Source organism: Rattus norvegicus, chromosome 4, assembly GCF_036323735.1.
Source record: "Rattus norvegicus strain BN/NHsdMcwi chromosome 4, GRCr8, whole genome shotgun sequence".
NCBI lineage: Eukaryota > Metazoa > Chordata > Mammalia > Rodentia > Muridae > Rattus > Rattus norvegicus.
This window is the reverse complement of record NC_086022.1, coordinates 79,716,461-79,733,859: the sequence shown is the minus strand read 5'-3', so window position 1 is coordinate 79,733,859 and position 17,399 is coordinate 79,716,461. Positions and strand designations below refer to the sequence as shown.

Genomic DNA, 17,399 nt, shown 5'->3' with positions numbered 1-17,399 from the left:
AACAGTGAGGACAAAACTGCATGGTATTGGTACAGAAACAGACAGGTTGATCAATGAAATTGAACTGAAGACCCAAAAATAAACACAAACACCTATGGACACTTATTTTTTTATAAAGAAGCCAAAACCACACAATGGGAAAAAAAAAAAGCATCTTCAACAAATAGTGCCGGTCTAACTGGGTATCTACATACAGAAAAATGCAAATAGATCCTTATTTTTTGCCCTGTACAAAACTCAAGTCTAAGGACCCCAATATAAAACTGCATATACTAATTCTCATAGAATAAAAAGTAAGAAATAGCCTTGAACACATTGTTACAGGAGACAATTTCCTGAACAGAAAAACAGTGGCTCAGGCTCTAAAATCAACAGTTGATAAATGGTACTTCACGAAACTGAAAAGCCTCTGTAAGGCAAAGGACACTATCAATAGGACATAATGGCTACCTACAGACTGGAAAAGGATCTTCACTAACCCTATATCTGACAGAAGGCTAATATCTAAAATATATAAAGAACTCAAGAAGTTAGATTCCAACAAACATAATTCCACAATTTAAAAAACAGGTACAGAGCTAAAGAGAGAACTCTCAACAGAGGAATCTTAAAGCAATGTTCAAATCTTTAATCATCAGAGAAATTCAAGTCAAAATGATTCTGAGATTCTACCCTACACCTATCAGGATGGCTAAGATCAAAAAGTCAAATGACCACAGGTTGGTGAGAATGTGGAGAAAAAGGAACACTCCTCCATTGTTGGTGGGATTGGGAACTTGTACAACCACTCTGGAAATCAGTCTGGTGGTTTCTCAGAACACTGGGAATAGTTCCAACCCCCAAGACTTGGGGTATACCATTCCTGGGCACATAACCAAAAGACATTCCACTATATTTATAACAGCTTTATTTGTAATAGCCAGAAACTGGAAACAATCTAGATGTCCCTCAACTGAAGAATGGATACAGAAAATGTGGTACATTGGTGCAATGAAATATTATTCAGCTATTAAAAACAAGGACATCATGTGTTTGCAGGCAAATGGGTGGAACTAGAAAGTATCATCCTGAATAAGGTAACCCAGACCCAAAAAGACATGCATGGTATGTACTCACTGACAAGTACAGAATACCCATAACACACCACACAGACCCAAAGAAGTTAAACAAGAAGTAAAGCCCAAGTGAGGACGCTTGAATCCCACTCAGAAGGAAGAACATAATAGTCATGGGAGGCAGGGACCTGGGTGGCAGAAAGGAGGGGCATATACATATACTGGTAAAATAATGATACTCTATTATGCTTGCAGACAGAAGTCTAGCATAAATGTCCTCTGACAGGCTTCATCCAGCAGCTAACTGAAACAGATGCAGAGAGCCACAGCCAAACACTGGACATTGCCCAGGCAGTCTTATGGAAGAGTTAGAGGAAGGATTGAAGGCCATGGGGGTAGGAATCCCACAGGAAGACCAGCAGTGTCAACTATCCTGAACCTCTGGGAGCTCTCAAAGACTAAGCCACCAACCAAAGAGCATACACAGGCTGGATGGAGACCTCCCCAGCATCATCCTCCAGACACCACCCCACTCCCCCACACATATGTAGCAGAGGGCTGCCTTGTCCTGCCCCAGTGGGAGAGGATGTGCCTAAATCTGCAGAGACTTGATGCACCAGGGGGTAGGGGTGGGGGAAGGGGCATCTCAAAGGCAAAGGAAAGGGGAGAGGGGGAGGGACTCTGTGAGGGGGGACTGGGAGGGAGGCAGTATTTGGGATGTAAATAAATAGGTAAATTGGGGTTGGGGATTTAGCTCAGTGGTAGAGCCCTTGCCTAGGAAGTGCAAGGCCCTGGGTTTGGTCCCCAGCTCTGGAAAAAAAAATAAATAAGTAAATTTTTAAAAAATATATATGTATATCTTAATTCTAACCTGCAATGTTTTTAAGCGTTTATCAAGTGGTAACTCATCTACTTCCAGAATAAAAACATCTACAGCCACGAACAGCTTCTGTTGTACTTCATTCCTTTCAGCAATCAAAATATTACCTTCATTCTGAAGAAAAGAAAATAAGATGAGCAAGACATCACGTAATTTCACACATTCACCTATATGGACAATACTGATTTCTAAAGCTTTATACTACAATAATATACAACGTTTAAGTTCAATAATCCTGCTAAGCTCATTTTTCCCTATTATTTTTACCATGAGGAACTTGTTCCTTTAAAAAAAAAGTATACAATTCCTAGGTAGACTTCAGTCTTCGTGCTACCCCTCCCTTCACATAAACTACCTCCCAACACTGTGGGAGTACAATAGTATATATAATAACAGCATAGTATACAGCCAGTATATAATAATGTGTCAGATTCCAATACTGTAGTAACATAAAACATACTACTCAGACCAAAATACAAGGTCATATCAGCAGGTTTAGAAGTCACGCTAGTTAAAATCTCATATGAGGCCCTCAAAAGCCAGTATTTCTGTTGAGTCCTCCACAGGTTTAGCTTCTAAGAGTCCTAAAGGACGTACCCAGTTGTAAGAGTCCTCATTGGGTGCTTTACAGTCTTCCTAATACAGACACAACAGGAATATTTACAGTAAATAATATTGACTATTAACATGGTTGAAACATTTTATCAGATTTCCAGAAGAATGGAAAGTTGCTCAAATATTAAATATGCACACAGAATAGGAAAAGATTTTTAAACAATGTTTCTAGTTGCCAATTACCTATTCTAACTTTCTCTTAAGGTAAACACTTATTTTATGTAAATAAAGTATGACTACCGTATCAGACTCTCTGCTTTCTTAAATGATTCAACAGATTTAAAAACAAAAACAAAAACACAAAAGAGGAAATTCTTCCCACCTCATTAGGACAAGTTTGGATCTTCTCCTGAGCAACATTATATTCAGCCCAAATTTTCTCTAACTCACTCAAAGATGCTAGAGTAGTAAAGGACCCTTCATCCAACACTTGCATAGCATCTGAAAGGTCATTTCCAAAGCGAATACTGATGTTAATATGTCTATTTAAAAACACAGAAAAGGAAAAAAGGGAAAACACCAAGAAATTGCAAAGTTTGTATGAGGGAAATTCATTTGAAACATCTTAAAGTTACTATTTACACTGGCCTATGACTAGTGTGGTAGTTTGAATATGCTTGGCCCAAGCAGTGGCACTATTAGGGGATACGGCCTTGTTGGGTAGGTGTAGCCTTGTTGGAGGAAGTGTATCACTGTGGGGTGGGCTTTGAGACCCTCCTCTGAGCTGCCTAGAAGGCAGTCAGTCTTCTGCTTGCCTTCAGAACAAAATGTAGACCTCTCAGCTCCTTCTGTGCCATGCTTTCTTGGACACTGCCATGCTTCCGTCCAGGACGATAATAGACTGAACCTCCAAACCTATATGCCAGCCCCCCTATTAAATATTGTCCTTTATAAGAGTTGTCTTTGTCACAGAGTCTCTTCATTTTACAAGTAATATATTTCTTTAGATAGAATTAATGAAGAAATTCATATTAATAAAACCTTCAGTTCCAGTAAACTAAAAATAAAAAAATCTTGAAATAGTACAATTTGATATGCTAGTTCCCCAACGAACCACCACTTTAGAGGCTGAAATGTGTGTATGTTTTTGAGGGGGTTCTAATTTCACTCTCAAAGATGAACTTATGACACTATGGCTTTAAGTGAGAACAGAAAACTAACCAAAAGTTTCTATAAAATTAACCTTAGGTTTAGAACTTTCTCTTTGAAGTCATAAAAATCCAAAGATTAAACCTCAAAAACAAAAAGTATATACAAATAAAATATAAACAAAGTACCAACTAATTAGCAACTTGGATCCTCAGAATCTAACTCTGAAAGGCTGGGCCTAGCAGTGTTCATTGTAATCCCTGTGAAGGAGGTGAAGACTAGTGCATTCAGGTGGGTCTAAGAGGTCAGGGTAGTGAGAAACCTTGTCTCAAAACCAAGACAGAAAGCACTTGAGGAATGACACTGGAAGCTGTCCTCTGACCTCCACACATGTGCTCACATACATGTATCCTCAAAAACACACATAAACATCCACATATAAAATATTCTTTGAAGCTAAATTTTTGCTCAGTGGTAAATTATCTGACTAATATGCACAAGACTCTGGGTTCTATAACCAGGACTACAAAAAATACACATAATTTTACTTAAAGTACCTAATTTCTTTCAATAGTTCTACTTTAGCAGCCAGATTCTTCAGCCTGGTTCCTACACACGTCTTCAGAGTGCTTTCTAAATGCTTAGTCAGATCCATGGTAGCTGTTTTCTCTTGCTGAAACATTAAAAACAACAAAAAAAAATACTATCTTAGTGGGAACCAACTAGGACACCATACTTATAGCATTCAAATAGCTTTTTAGTTAGACTCAAGTTAAATGCTGAGTTAAAAAACAAATGTTATTGTTAGAATTGAACTGAACTATGGGACATCTAGCTAGTACCAGGTCTGAGATCCTAGCTTAAAGAGATAAATTTTAAATACTCCATAAAACAATATGGGAAATGATATTACACAATTACTGCTTACTTTGCTATGAACAATATACTATGGTTATAATTTGATTGGCTTTAGCTTGGGGAGGACTGAGATCTAACCCAGGACACCTGTACACAGATGTAGTTCTTTAGAGGAGGTGGTGGTGGAGGAAGAAGTGGTGGAGGTGGTGGAGGTGGTCAAAGTAGTAGTGGTAGTAGTGATGGAGGCAGTAGAGGTGGTGGTAGAGGTGATGATGATAACAGGGTCTCACTGTACAACCCTGGACGGCCTGGAACTTACTATGTACATCAAGCTCTGTATCCTGAGTATTGAGATTAAAAATGCATGTGCTGGGGGCTGGGGATTTAGCTCAGTGGTAGAGCGCTTACCTAGGAAGCGCAAGGCCCTGGGTTCGGTCCCCAGCTCCAAAAAAAAAGAACCCAAAAAAAAAAAAAAAATGCATGTGCTGCCACATTCAACTCTAGCTTCTTAAATGTCTGCTTATATTAAAATAGATTTATTCTTTTTTGTAGCCTTGGCTGGCCTGGAAATTGCTATGTAGAACAGGCTGGGCTCAGGTTGAGATCTGTCTGCTTTAGCTACTCCACTGGAATAATGTAATTTTTACTTTTTTTTTTAATGGCTTTTCAAGACAGGGTTTCTCTGTGTGGCCTTGGCTGCCCTGGAACTCCCTCTGTTAACCAGGCTGGCTGAGAACTCAGAAAACTGCCTGCCTCTGCCTCCCCAGTGCTAGGATTAAAGGCGTGCACCATAAATGCCCCGCAAGACATATTTTTTTAATTTTTAATATAATTTATTGAATATTTTCTTTATTTACATCCCAAATGTTATCCCCCTTCAGAAACTCCTTTTCCCATCCCCCATCCCCCTTGCCCCCTGCCACCATAAGAGCGCTCCCCCACCCACCTACCCACTCCCTCCTGCCTCCCTGCCCTGGCAATCCCCTACACTGGGACATCGAGCCTTCACAGGACCAAGGGTTTTTCCTTCCATTGATGCCTGACAAGACCATTCTCTGCTACATATGCAGCTGGAGCCATTGGTCCTTCCATGTGTACTCTTTGGTTAGTGGTTTAGTCCCTGGGAGCTCTGGTTGGTTGATATTGTTCTTCCTACAGGGTTGCAAATTCCATCTACTTGAGTCCTTTCTCTAACTCCTCCACTGGGGACACTGTACTCAGTCCAGTGGTTGGCTGCGAACATCTGCCTGTATTTGTCAGACTCTGGCAGAGCTTCTCAGGAGACAGCTGTATCAGGCTCCTGTCAGCATGCACTTCTTGACATCTCCAGCAGTGTCTTGGTTTGGTGACTGTGTATGGGATGGATCCCCAGGTGAAATACTATTGATGGGACTCATTTTAAACAAAAGACTGATGAAACAAAAACTATCAAAATGAGCAATATATGGATTAATTATGAATCCTTTCTGGAATGTTTTGAGATATTTCCAAAATTTATAAGTTTTAAGGGCTGGAGCATTGGCTTAGTCAGTAAAATGCTTGCCAAAAAAGCATGAGGACCTGAGTTAGGTCCCTACCACCACATTAAAAAGCCAAGCACAGCAGTGGCACACATCTGTAACCCAGTACTGGAGAGGCAGAAACAGGAGGGTCTTTGTGGATTTCCTTCTGTCCAGCCAATCCAGCAAAATCAGCATCCTCCAGATTCACTGAAAGACCTGTCTCAAAACTAGGTGAAAATGAGGAAAACATCTGGCATTGACCTCTGGTCTCCACACACATCATCACACACATGTACATGAACCTGCACACATGCATACACACAGTCAATATACACACAAAAAGTTTAAGAACATAGGGAAAATACAAATGAGAAGATAATTAAATTTCAAACAGTCAATGAAATATAAACACGGTTAGCTTAAAATGTAAGAAAAAAGTTTTCTCCTTACAGAGTTATAAAAAGAGAACAGATGGAGACAGAGTGACAATAACAATTAAGAACACTAGTTGCAGGGTATTTGATCACACTGCAGTGAACCCAGAAATTATGTTATTTACTGAAAATAACTGTTTCTAGTTGTTGTGTGGCTCATATTTAGCACACACCTTTAATCTCTCTGGATGCAATATAGACGTGACCTTAGTACCTCCCTTTAATCCCAAATAATGAAGATAAAATTAGTTTGTTGAAGGAAGCACCAATGTCTGAAAGTAATGTCTAATTAAGTGGCAAAGTGATGAATCAATGAAAAAAGATTTGACAGAATAAGATGTGCTAAACTCTCAAGAAAAGAGGAAAGGGAAGCTACTTAAGAGTGGGGGCGAGGGGGAGGCTAAGGGATAGTTTTACTGGGACAGTCATACAGAGACAGGTTGCAGAAAGAGAACATGTTAGACATAGATGAAGACAAAACAGGCCAGAGAACGAGAAGGAGCCAGATTAAAATGGATTGCCAGAGTTAGTTTGAAGCCAAGCAGAGTAATTTAGCAGTGGCCAAGAGAAGCCAGATTGAATCAGTCAGCTTGGAGAGGGGTTTGGGCCAGAACAACTGAGTTGAACCAGCCAGCCAGAGTTCAGAAAGAACTAGGAAGGGGTCAGCTTATTCAGCAGCAAGTCTCACAGGCTAAAACATTCTAGGCCTAGATTAGATTTATCAAGACTAGTAATTTCCAGGACTCGGCCTAGGTTAGCACACAGACACAGTAAAAAGCTGCATCGGATGAATAAAAAGTTACTTTTATAAGTGCTAAGTGCACATATTTCACAGAGTATTCTTTCTCACAAGCCTCTGACATACCTGAAGCTCTTGTGCAGTCTGTTCAACTTTCAATTCTAAAGCCTTATAATTTTCTAGAAGAACCTCTTTCTCTGTTTTAAGCTTTTCATTCTCTTCAATAAGTTTCTGGTCCTGTTTAATTTTTGCCAAGCTGACATTAGACCCTAAATTAAAGTCACCAGCCGCCAAACTTTCCCTGTTAAAAACAAATTCATTCATTTTTTAAAATATGCTTAAGGCTATTGGAACTCAAAAACTGAAATTACCATGGGCTCTTTATAATACCCTTTACAATATTGTGAATATTAAAACCATTGCCCAGCTCAACATTAAAAAATAATTTAAGCTGAGCCTGTTGACACAAACCTGCAATCCCAGAATTTGGAAAGGCAAAGTGAATACATACAAAATCTGAGGCCACCTTCAGCTATACACAGAGTTTGAGAGCAGTTCTTGCTACAAAGTCAGACTATATATCAAAACATGAAAATAAATTATTTTAATGAAAACTAGGTTATATTAACTGGGGCATTCTTCAAAAACAACGCCTACAATGTCTTATATTCCAAATCCCTTATAGCAGTATCAACCTCAAAGAACATCATGAACATCAAATTGTTTTATCCTTTTTTTCTAATCCCTCCTCCCTATACCTTTTCATTTGTGTAGTTCCTAAACCACCAATAAAAATCCATCAAACTGCCATGACATCATTGCTTGATTCAGCATAGGTAAGAATACACTGGTATAACTGGTATACACTAGAGCTAGAGAAGATGCGCAGCAGTTAAGTTGTTGGCTGTTCTTATGAAGGACCCTGGTTCAATTCCCAGTACCTACATGCCACTCACAACCTTCTGTAACTCCAGGCCCAGGGGATCCAATGACCTCTTCAGGCCTCTATGCACCAGGCATGCATGTGGTGCACAGACATACATGAATTTAAGCCAAACACCAACACATAAAATAATATTTTTAAGTAATATATTGGTATGCATGAGTATCTAGACTGACTCAACTGGATAATTCAAAATTATCTAAAATAGTAGCTCAAACTATATATACCTATGGTAACAGATATGACACTTCCTCAACCTTTTAATTATATGACACACATGAATTCAAACAACATATCATACCTTATTTGATCAGTTAAGTATTAAAAATGCAGGTTAAGGGTGCAGACCAATTGGTAAAGTATATGCACTGCATGCATCGGACCTAAGGTTTGACCCCAAGCACTATCAAAAAAGAAATACTCAAACGAAATGAATTCCTTAACAGAGCACCTTAAAATCTTAACTCCTTAAAATCTCTCCACAAGTTTTCACACAAAAGCTCTCTTAAACACATGAAAAACAGTCTAACAGCCAGAGGGGATTGGGGGAATCAATCTTTTTCCCTTAAGAGGATGGAGACTGCATCCAGAGCCAAGATATTGCATACTAGGCACTGAGCTACAAGCCCAGCTTCAAATCTTATTGTGAATTCTGGACTCTGAATAATTAATACTAGGGGAAGATTTTTATTTTTGTTAAAGATGTTCAAAAATGAAATGAAAAGTTATCAAGGGAACTTTAAATAATTAAGAACAATTTTATTTTCTAATTGGCTTTTAAGGAAAACACCCCTGCTAAAGAACAGAGAAACAAGTGTCAGAGTGGGGGAAAACAGAAATTATGTAAGATCTCTCACAAAATCGCAGGTGCTGTTAAGGATTCCCAAAGCCTAAGAACGAGTTCTATAAAGGCTACTACCATAAATTTGAAATCAATTAAATTTTTAAAGCAGCTCCACAGTCTTACTTTGGAAATGTCACGTGATTTCCTGCATTAGTCTCATACTTCACATCAAGAGTCAGCCTCCCATTAAAATGCCCCTTTGGCCTGCTGAAGGTCGACTGGTTTGATCTGCGTCCCCACAGGGGGATAGGGTTCTTGAGACTCCTGAGAGCAAGCTGATTAGGATCTGGTTTCTTTGCCTCAGAGGCATCAATGCCTGAGGTCAGTCTGCACTTCTCTGCAAACCCTTTCTTTGCCACTTCTTCCCCTATATCGACAGTGCCGTACTCAGCCTGAGCAATAACTGTTCCATCTTGATAGGTTGCTTTAATTCTCATTTTAATTTCTTTTTCAAAAATCAAACTCCCCAAAAATGTTCTGCCCTAAAAAGAGATAGGAAAAAAGACATAAGCCATTAACACTTTTCACACTTACTTTGTTTCTATTTTTTCCAAGCACTATATTTCTTTTCCCTAAAATCTATATACTAGGAATTTTACTTTGTTGCTGACTTATGAAAATGTCTCCAATGTAGTCCAATGTGTGTGAAAACATTCTTTTCCAGAAGTAAAGCTAGGTCTATGGTCATACCACCCTGAACGCGCCCGATCTCGTCAGAAGTAAAGCTAGTATTCAACTATATTTATAAACGGTTTAATGAATGCTAATTGAATATATGAGAAAAAACTTTTCTGTCTTAGTTCCAACTAAATGTAATGATGTGCTTTTGTTTGTTGGGGATTTTTTGTTTTTCGAGACAGGGTTTCTTTGTGTAGACCTGGCTGTCCTGGAACTTGCTCTGTGGACTAGGCTGGCCTTTAACTCTGATATCTACCTGCCTCTACCTCCCTAGTGCTGGGATTAAAGGCTGTGCCAGCAGGCCTGGATGTGATGATGTCCTAAAGAGCTAGATTTTTAAAAAGAATTCTAGTACTTCTAAAAGGAATTCAATAAAACTATTATTTTTTGGGGGGGGGTTCTTTTTTTCGGAGCTGGGGACCGAACCCAGGGCCTTGCGCTTCCTAGGTAAGCGCTCTACCACTGAGCTAAATCCCCAGCCCCAAAACTATTATTTTAAAGGCAAAGTCAGATACTTTGATTTCAAACTAAAGAACAAAGACAAAGAAGTAGAATCTCAAAACACAAAACAGATGCTACAATATGGCTCAATGAGCTTGCCACCATATTGGGCAATCTAAGTTCAACCTTCAGAAGCCACATGGAAGGAGAAAAACAATTCATACAAGTCCTCTGACTTCCACATATGCCATGCCACATGCATGTGCACACATGTACATACACATACAATAAATAAATGTTAAAGAATTTCAATTATAAAATTCCAGATTTTTTTTAAAATCACCAAATTTAAATTACAGAATGTGAGACACTAGAAATTGTTTATTCAAATCTCCCTTAAACAGAACTTTAAGGAGGCCATTATCAGCATCATCATATGAGAAATTAGCTACACCCTAACTTTTCATTATTACCAACACACCACACTGAGAAAAGCTCTAATAAAATGTATTTGAGATTGGAAAGTACCTTAAGACTTCATTTTACCAGGAATTTTATTACTGTTGAGAATCTTAATTCCTAAAATTACTTTGATATAGTCTAAGTACTCTTTTCTTCTCAATTTCTCTACATTTCTCTCCTGACTTCAGCCTACACTATAAATAATACTTCAGAATATACAAAGTATAAATTAAAAATTAAAAATGAGAGATTACTGCTCATATTTACCTGTTCATATCTTCCTTGAAACAGGGGAACCATTAAAATAAATGGACCTTCTCTTTCTTAAGTTTTATTTTTAACTATAGTCTCAATAGATATGAAAAGAGTATAATTGGCTGGGGTGGGAATACAGTGCTTACCTAGTACTTAGGATAGCCTATATTCAAACCCCAACTCCACTACCAAAAAGAATATATATGAATGATGTATGCCAACCAAGTAAGACTTATGTCAACAGCAATCATAAAAACAAGAATGTAAAAAACCCCCCCCCAAAAAAAACTAGCCTCACTTTTAAAAAATAAAAAAAACTCAATATCCAAAAAATTTTAGAAAACTGTAAAGATATTTTATTCCCCTAACTCTATAGGGAAATAGATATATAAGGACAGAAATAAAACCCATGTAAAAGTCCCAAAGTTTTCTTATACATGGGCTCTTTTTAATCACTCTAATGATTGTAGACTTCTGAGAATTTTTTTCAATGTAAAAAATGCATTGTATGACAAAGAAAATATTTCAGTGTGGGTTTGATTTAACAACATATTAAGAACATGCAGACATGGGAGAATGCATCTAAGGGATCAAAAGTGATTCAATTATATGTGCTAAAAGATGACCAATCATTGCTATTATTAAAAAGACAAGGGGAGGTCACTGTCCCTAGATGGGAACTTACTACTGTGGTTTTACTGAACTGACGTTAAACTGCCTTCTACGTTACTTTTATATCTACAGATGAGTGAAGTTCTCAGCCTTTATGAGACAGTAGTACTGGATGTTGCCTTGTCCTGCCCATCTTCTGGAAAAGGTTTTGTTATGAAGATAACATAATGCTATCCTGTGTTTTGCAGATCTGCAAAGCCACTGGAGAGGCAATCAGATACAATGTACTTCTACCTACCTTACAACCCTACTGGGGTGAATTACTTAAAAAAAAAATCCAAAAGGTACCCACCATACATGGGTAAAAAAGAGCATTCCAGAGACTATAAGGTTATTAAATAAGAACTCCAATGCCAGAAGGCAGCTTTTCTAGATAGATATGATGTGCCTGTCAAACTCTCATCTAAACACATGTATTTAGATATAACACCTCAACTCATAATCCCTGAGGAGGCTCCTGAGATCAAGTGGTTGTTACTGTGACACGGTGACCTATTTCTCTATCTATTGGCAACCCCTTCAAGGCTCAGGAATTCAAGGCTTAAGGTTGAAGAGGGCAAAGAAAGAGTATAAGAGCCAAAGGAAAGGGTATAGTATTGGATAATAGTTTCCTCCTAAATTAAAACATTCCATTCTGCAGGAATCTCCTTAAGCAGAAAGGTAAACAATTCAAAATAGCTTCAGGGAATCCCTGACCAGATTCACTAGGCCCCTCCCTGCCCGAGTAAGCCAGAAAAGCTGAGAGTCCCTCTCAGAAGAGGAAGCTGAACCACCAAGAAGCCTCTGAAATGGGATGACCTGCCATAAAGATTCAGACAAGCTAAAGTATAAAATAAAATAAAATAAAATAAAATAGACTTTCAGAGGAAAAAAACTAAAGTCTCTGATACAAAAATAGCTCCTGAGAAAGCAAAAATCAGCCCAGCTCATTCAGAGAGGTTTAGACCAAAGGCATCTGGAAAGGATACTCTGAAAAATCTGCTGAGCTGCCTGCAGGCTGTGCAGTGCTCTCCAAGTCCTAGCTTTGTGAGCTGTCACCCATACTGGGTGGGCTTTGGTAATCAAGCCTTTGAGCCACTTCTGCTCCTCCAAGTAACCCAATAAACTCTTTGGTTCACCAAGTTTGGACTTCGGTGATATCCATACTTTAGTCTGTCATGGGATAACCCACTGGTGTGAGTAGACATATGTGTGTCTCCCCAGAAAAGTTTTGTCACACAACAAACAGAAGGGGAAAAAGTTTATTTGCCTTATAATTCCAAGTTATATTCAACACTGTAGGGAAGTCACAAAAGCTGAAACAGCCAACCATACCACATCCTTGCTTAAAAGTAGAGAGAAATGAATATATCCATGTTACCTGATTGTTCCTCTCATCTAGCTATCTCCTGTATTATATCATTCAAGAAACCCTACCCAGGGAATGCTACTGCCCACATGTATGAATTGTGCCTTCTCACATCAACTAGCAGTCAAAACAAGCTCTCACATACATGTCCATGGGCCAGGCCGTGTAGCAGGCTGTGCCCTTCTCCCCAATTCCCTCTGCCTTGCTAAAATCTTAGATTGCATCCCTAAAACTAGCCACCACAGTCTATTCCCTTATTTGGCTGCTGCCTCCCCCTGAGGCTGACCACCAAGGCCCACCAATCAAACTATTTAAGTTGAGCAATCAAAAGTCCCTTTGGCTCACCGAATTAACATGCCCAATTCAAATCTCATCCTAACATGAGGTTCCCCTCAGACCTCTATAAACTGTCATTTTCCTATGTGCTACGTCTGTCTCCTCTCTATCCAGAGGCAGTCCTTTGCCCCTCCCAGGCAAATATCCCTACTCCCTTTCTCCCTCATCTTGTATCTCCTGTCTTTGTCTCTTATTCCCTGCTCTCTGTCCCTATGGGTCAAATGTATCTCCTTTGTGCTAAGAACTTGGTCTTGAGAGTCCTAAGCCAATACTTCTCCTAACAGTATTTATGCTCATTTATCTCTTTGGTAAGTACCAAGGATCAAAACCAGGGTCTGATCATATTGAATAAGTGTTCTTCCACGAACTGTATCCATAACCCTGAATTACTTTTTCAGATTTTATTTTTCATATTTTCATAAATTACTTTATCATATTTTTCTAAACAAATTCAGAATTTAATAGTGCATATGCTTTCAAGTATATAGTTTCAAGTATAATATATTAACAAAAGTATTTAAATGTATGACTTGCCTGATCAAACTGGGTAACTTCTTGACCAGAAGGAATCTGTAGTCCCCAAAGTCTATACTTCTTGGCAATACTAGAAAACTGTAGCTCCGGAGGAATTTCTACTATATCAGATCGGTTTAGAATTTCAGTATTTCCATAGTCTATGTACCTCACCAGGCACTAGAAAAAATTGGATGCAAACAGTAGTACTAAACATAGACTACAAATTTGTAAACAAAATCTATAAATGTTACTTCAGATATGGACACTTTCAGAAATACTAGTTAACAACCTCAAAAAAAAAAAATCTGGGGTTGGGGATTTAGCTCAGTGGTAGAGCGCTTGCCTAGCAAACGCAAGGCCCTGGGTTTGGTCCCCAGCTCCAGAAAAGAAAAAAAGAAAAAAAAGAGAAAGAAAAAAAAATCCTACATTTGGGACTAATTTCCAAGAATACCATTTGTCATTTGTCTTTTTTAACCACTGGTTTTTATACAAACGTGAGTATACGGCATTGTGATCCTTTCTAATCACTAATATTAAAATCAATATACATTCTTTTTTTTTTCTTTTCTTTTTTTCGGAGCTGGGGACCAAACCCAGGGCCTTGTGCTTGCTAGGCAAGCTCTCTACCACTGAGCTAAATCCCCAACCCCTCAATCTACATTCTTAAGTTCACATTGAAAATGGTAGATCCTGGGGGGACACCCCCCCACAGGAAAAAAAATAAACCCACTCTGGCTATACCTTGAAACTGACCAAATTCACCCTTATGTCCTGTTCAAAGTTTCTTCTGGGCATTATATAGAGAGCTCAGCAACTAAAAGCACTGACTGCTCTTCCAGAAGACCGAGGTTCACTTCCCAGCACCCACATGGCAGCTCACAACCATCTGTAACTCCAGCTCCAACACTTTCTTCTGGCCTCCACAGACACTACACACACATGGTACACATACCATACACATGGTCATACAGAGAGAACTCCTAGACACACTTTTTTTAATTTTTAAAAATTTTCCAGAAGTATATTACAAAATCATGCATTATCTCATGCCTTAATTTAAAATCTTAAAGTCAATCCAAAAGATAAGTGTAAAATATATTCTTCAACTGTCAAATTATGGGAAAATTTATATTAGAAAAGTTGACTTCACAAAGATAAAACCTTATAGCACTAGTAAGTCATATTTTAAAAAACAAACCAACCAGAGAAATTATGAAATTTTCCACTTATTTTACCAAGAAAAATATTTATCACACATATACATTATGAAATATATCTATTTTTAGACAGCCTGATTGTACAGAAACTTAAAATTCTGAAAAATATTTTTGAATCTTATCTTGTTTTAAGAAATTAATCTATTTCCATATTCACAAGAAAAATACTTTCATAATGTTAAGTTTATTAAACTAGACATTATCACTGTGAATAAACAATAATACTCAATAGGCATTAAGTTTCAGAAGCAATGGCTTAGTAGGTTAAGGATGTTTGCTGTTATGGCTGATGACCTGAGTTCAATCCCAGGACCCACTCAGTGGTTAGGAGGAATCAACTCCCTCAGGCCTGACATATGCTATGCACTATTTTGTGTGTGTGTGTGTGTGTGTGTGTGTGTGTGTGTGCGCGTGTGTGTGTGTGTGCGTGTGCGCGTGTGTGTGTGCATAAATACATTTACACATATATACACAAAAATAAATAATTGTAAACAAATTAAAAACTATATTTTTAGAAAGTGTTGTAACCAAAATAAACATTTCTAAAGCCCAAAATATGAATACATATTTCCTGCCTTATCGTCGCTGATAGTTTTTAGCACTTTGCATCTGTACCAGCACTTATCTTCAGAAAACAATCCACCATAAATCTGTAAAAGAAAAAAATTGTCACTATGATTAAAAGCATACTAAGTAGATCAGGATGTAACATTGTGCACTATTTTATGTTAATAATTACTTTTTATACAATAACTTATCTATTATTCTGACATACCTGTGAGGCAGGCACTTTGTTTATACCATTATGTATCCTAGTCATAACCTAGTCTTCAGCAGAACCAAGATTCAAACTTCTGACTCTAGAATTCATTAGCAGGCTACCTCTCAAAAAGGTAGATAAAATGTTAAAAAAAAAAAAAGACCCCTTCTAGGAGAGGACAATACTCAGCCATCACAGTCATGTACTTCCAACAACCACATATGACTGTATTGAGTCTACATAACCATGGGGCCATCAACATCCAGGAACAGATAAAGGAGAGGCCCAGGGGAGCTCATGTCATTCCTGAACAATTTCTGGATCAATCAAGTAATAATCACTGCCTTTCAGTTGTGCACCTACAAGTGAACCCACCAGGCTCCAACACTCACAAAGATTTCCCTGGTTAAACTAAAAGGGCTACAAAACAAAGCAGAAAGTTATGAATCTGGGAAAGGCAAGTAGGAAACAGGATGATAGAGATGGTATGGGAAAAAGATGAGCAGAATGCATTGTATATGTACATATGAAACTGTTGAAGAACTAAAGTGAATTTGAGGGTAACCTGAAGGACAAGAAAAGACCATGGCAGAATGCAGAAATCCAAGGTAACTACCATGGAAGGTCTTACAACCTCCTCCATCACATATGTGCCCAAACCTACTGGCCCCTCACACAACTAGGAGCCTGCTTGGAGCCACAGGAATCTGAGGGTATCACCTTTCAATTAAGCACAGCTGTTCCAGAAACTCACTCCATAAGTATTCTTTTTATTTTATTCTCTATTACTTAATCTTCAGTCCTGCATATCCGTCTCATCAAGATGAACTTGTGTTCAGATACTGTTCAGACAGGTTTCAGGACTATTTCCCTCAGTGTAATCTAAAGCACTCTCTACTACACACTTCTCTGACGTCTCATATATCACCACTCTTATTCCTATGTCTTCTCTTCATCTTATCACCTCTTATTTTTACTTAATTACAACATTCCATAGATATAACAACCTCTAATATCTGTGGACCCTAACAGAATCCTAAGTTTCCCTTCCTAGTTACATTATACACCTTGATTTTTTTTCTTTTCAAAGTGAAGCTAATACTGTGCTGGCTAGATTTATGTCAACTTGACACAAACTGTAGTCATTTAAGAGAAGAGAACCTCAAATAAGACAGCATCTCCATAAGGTCAGGGTGTAGGCCAGTGTTCTGTCATAGCGATAGAAACCTAACTAAGACAAATACTTAATCCTTATCCTTACCCATTCCACCTCCCTACCACTCCTAATTTTATTAACTAAAGTCTGAGTACATTCTATACTGTCCTTTGTTATTTATCCCCCAGCAGCTATGGAAGCCAAAGGGGCACTGTCATTAACTGGCTAGTACAGTATCTCCATTGTAGTAATATCAAGCAGCTGTGGTTGATCTCAAAATTTATATCCTGCTCAGAAAGTAATATATAATTCATACCAAGCATCCTGAGCTCCTAACTGGGATCTATTTTCTGAACTATACACCCAACTCTACCACATCTAAGTCCCACAAATATATTGCAAATACTTCAACTGAAAGAATATAGCTGATATAAAAACATGTGTAGCAAGTAAAATAACACATATGTCAATCCTAACGCAGTTACACACAAAAGACAAAATAATCCCTCCAAATATTACTAATCTAGCAATGACATCTAGAAAAAATGAGTTAAATGAAATCACAGAGAGCGCCAAAGAATTGTAACTATGTTCAAGGA

General features: G+C 38.2%; 1 protein-coding gene across 2 annotated transcripts in view; it reads right to left on the bottom strand.

The window, feature by feature from the left end:
- Window positions 1–17,399, bottom strand: part of Stk31 (serine threonine kinase 31) — a 95,616-nt gene that overhangs the window by 63,226 nt on the left and 14,991 nt on the right. For both annotated transcript variants that reach the window (XM_039108132.2, NM_001191971.1), the window contains exons 5-11: window positions 15,460–15,534; window positions 13,686–13,844; window positions 9,083–9,441; window positions 7,299–7,473; window positions 4,197–4,312; window positions 2,873–3,032; window positions 1,927–2,049 (exon numbers count right to left, since the gene is read on the bottom strand). In XM_039108132.2, coding sequence (XP_038964060.1) covers window positions 1,927–2,049; window positions 2,873–3,032; window positions 4,197–4,312; window positions 7,299–7,473; window positions 9,083–9,441; window positions 13,686–13,844; window positions 15,460–15,534 — 1,167 coding nt within the window. The remainder of the gene's footprint in view (window positions 1–1,926; window positions 2,050–2,872; window positions 3,033–4,196; window positions 4,313–7,298; window positions 7,474–9,082; window positions 9,442–13,685; window positions 13,845–15,459; window positions 15,535–17,399) is intronic.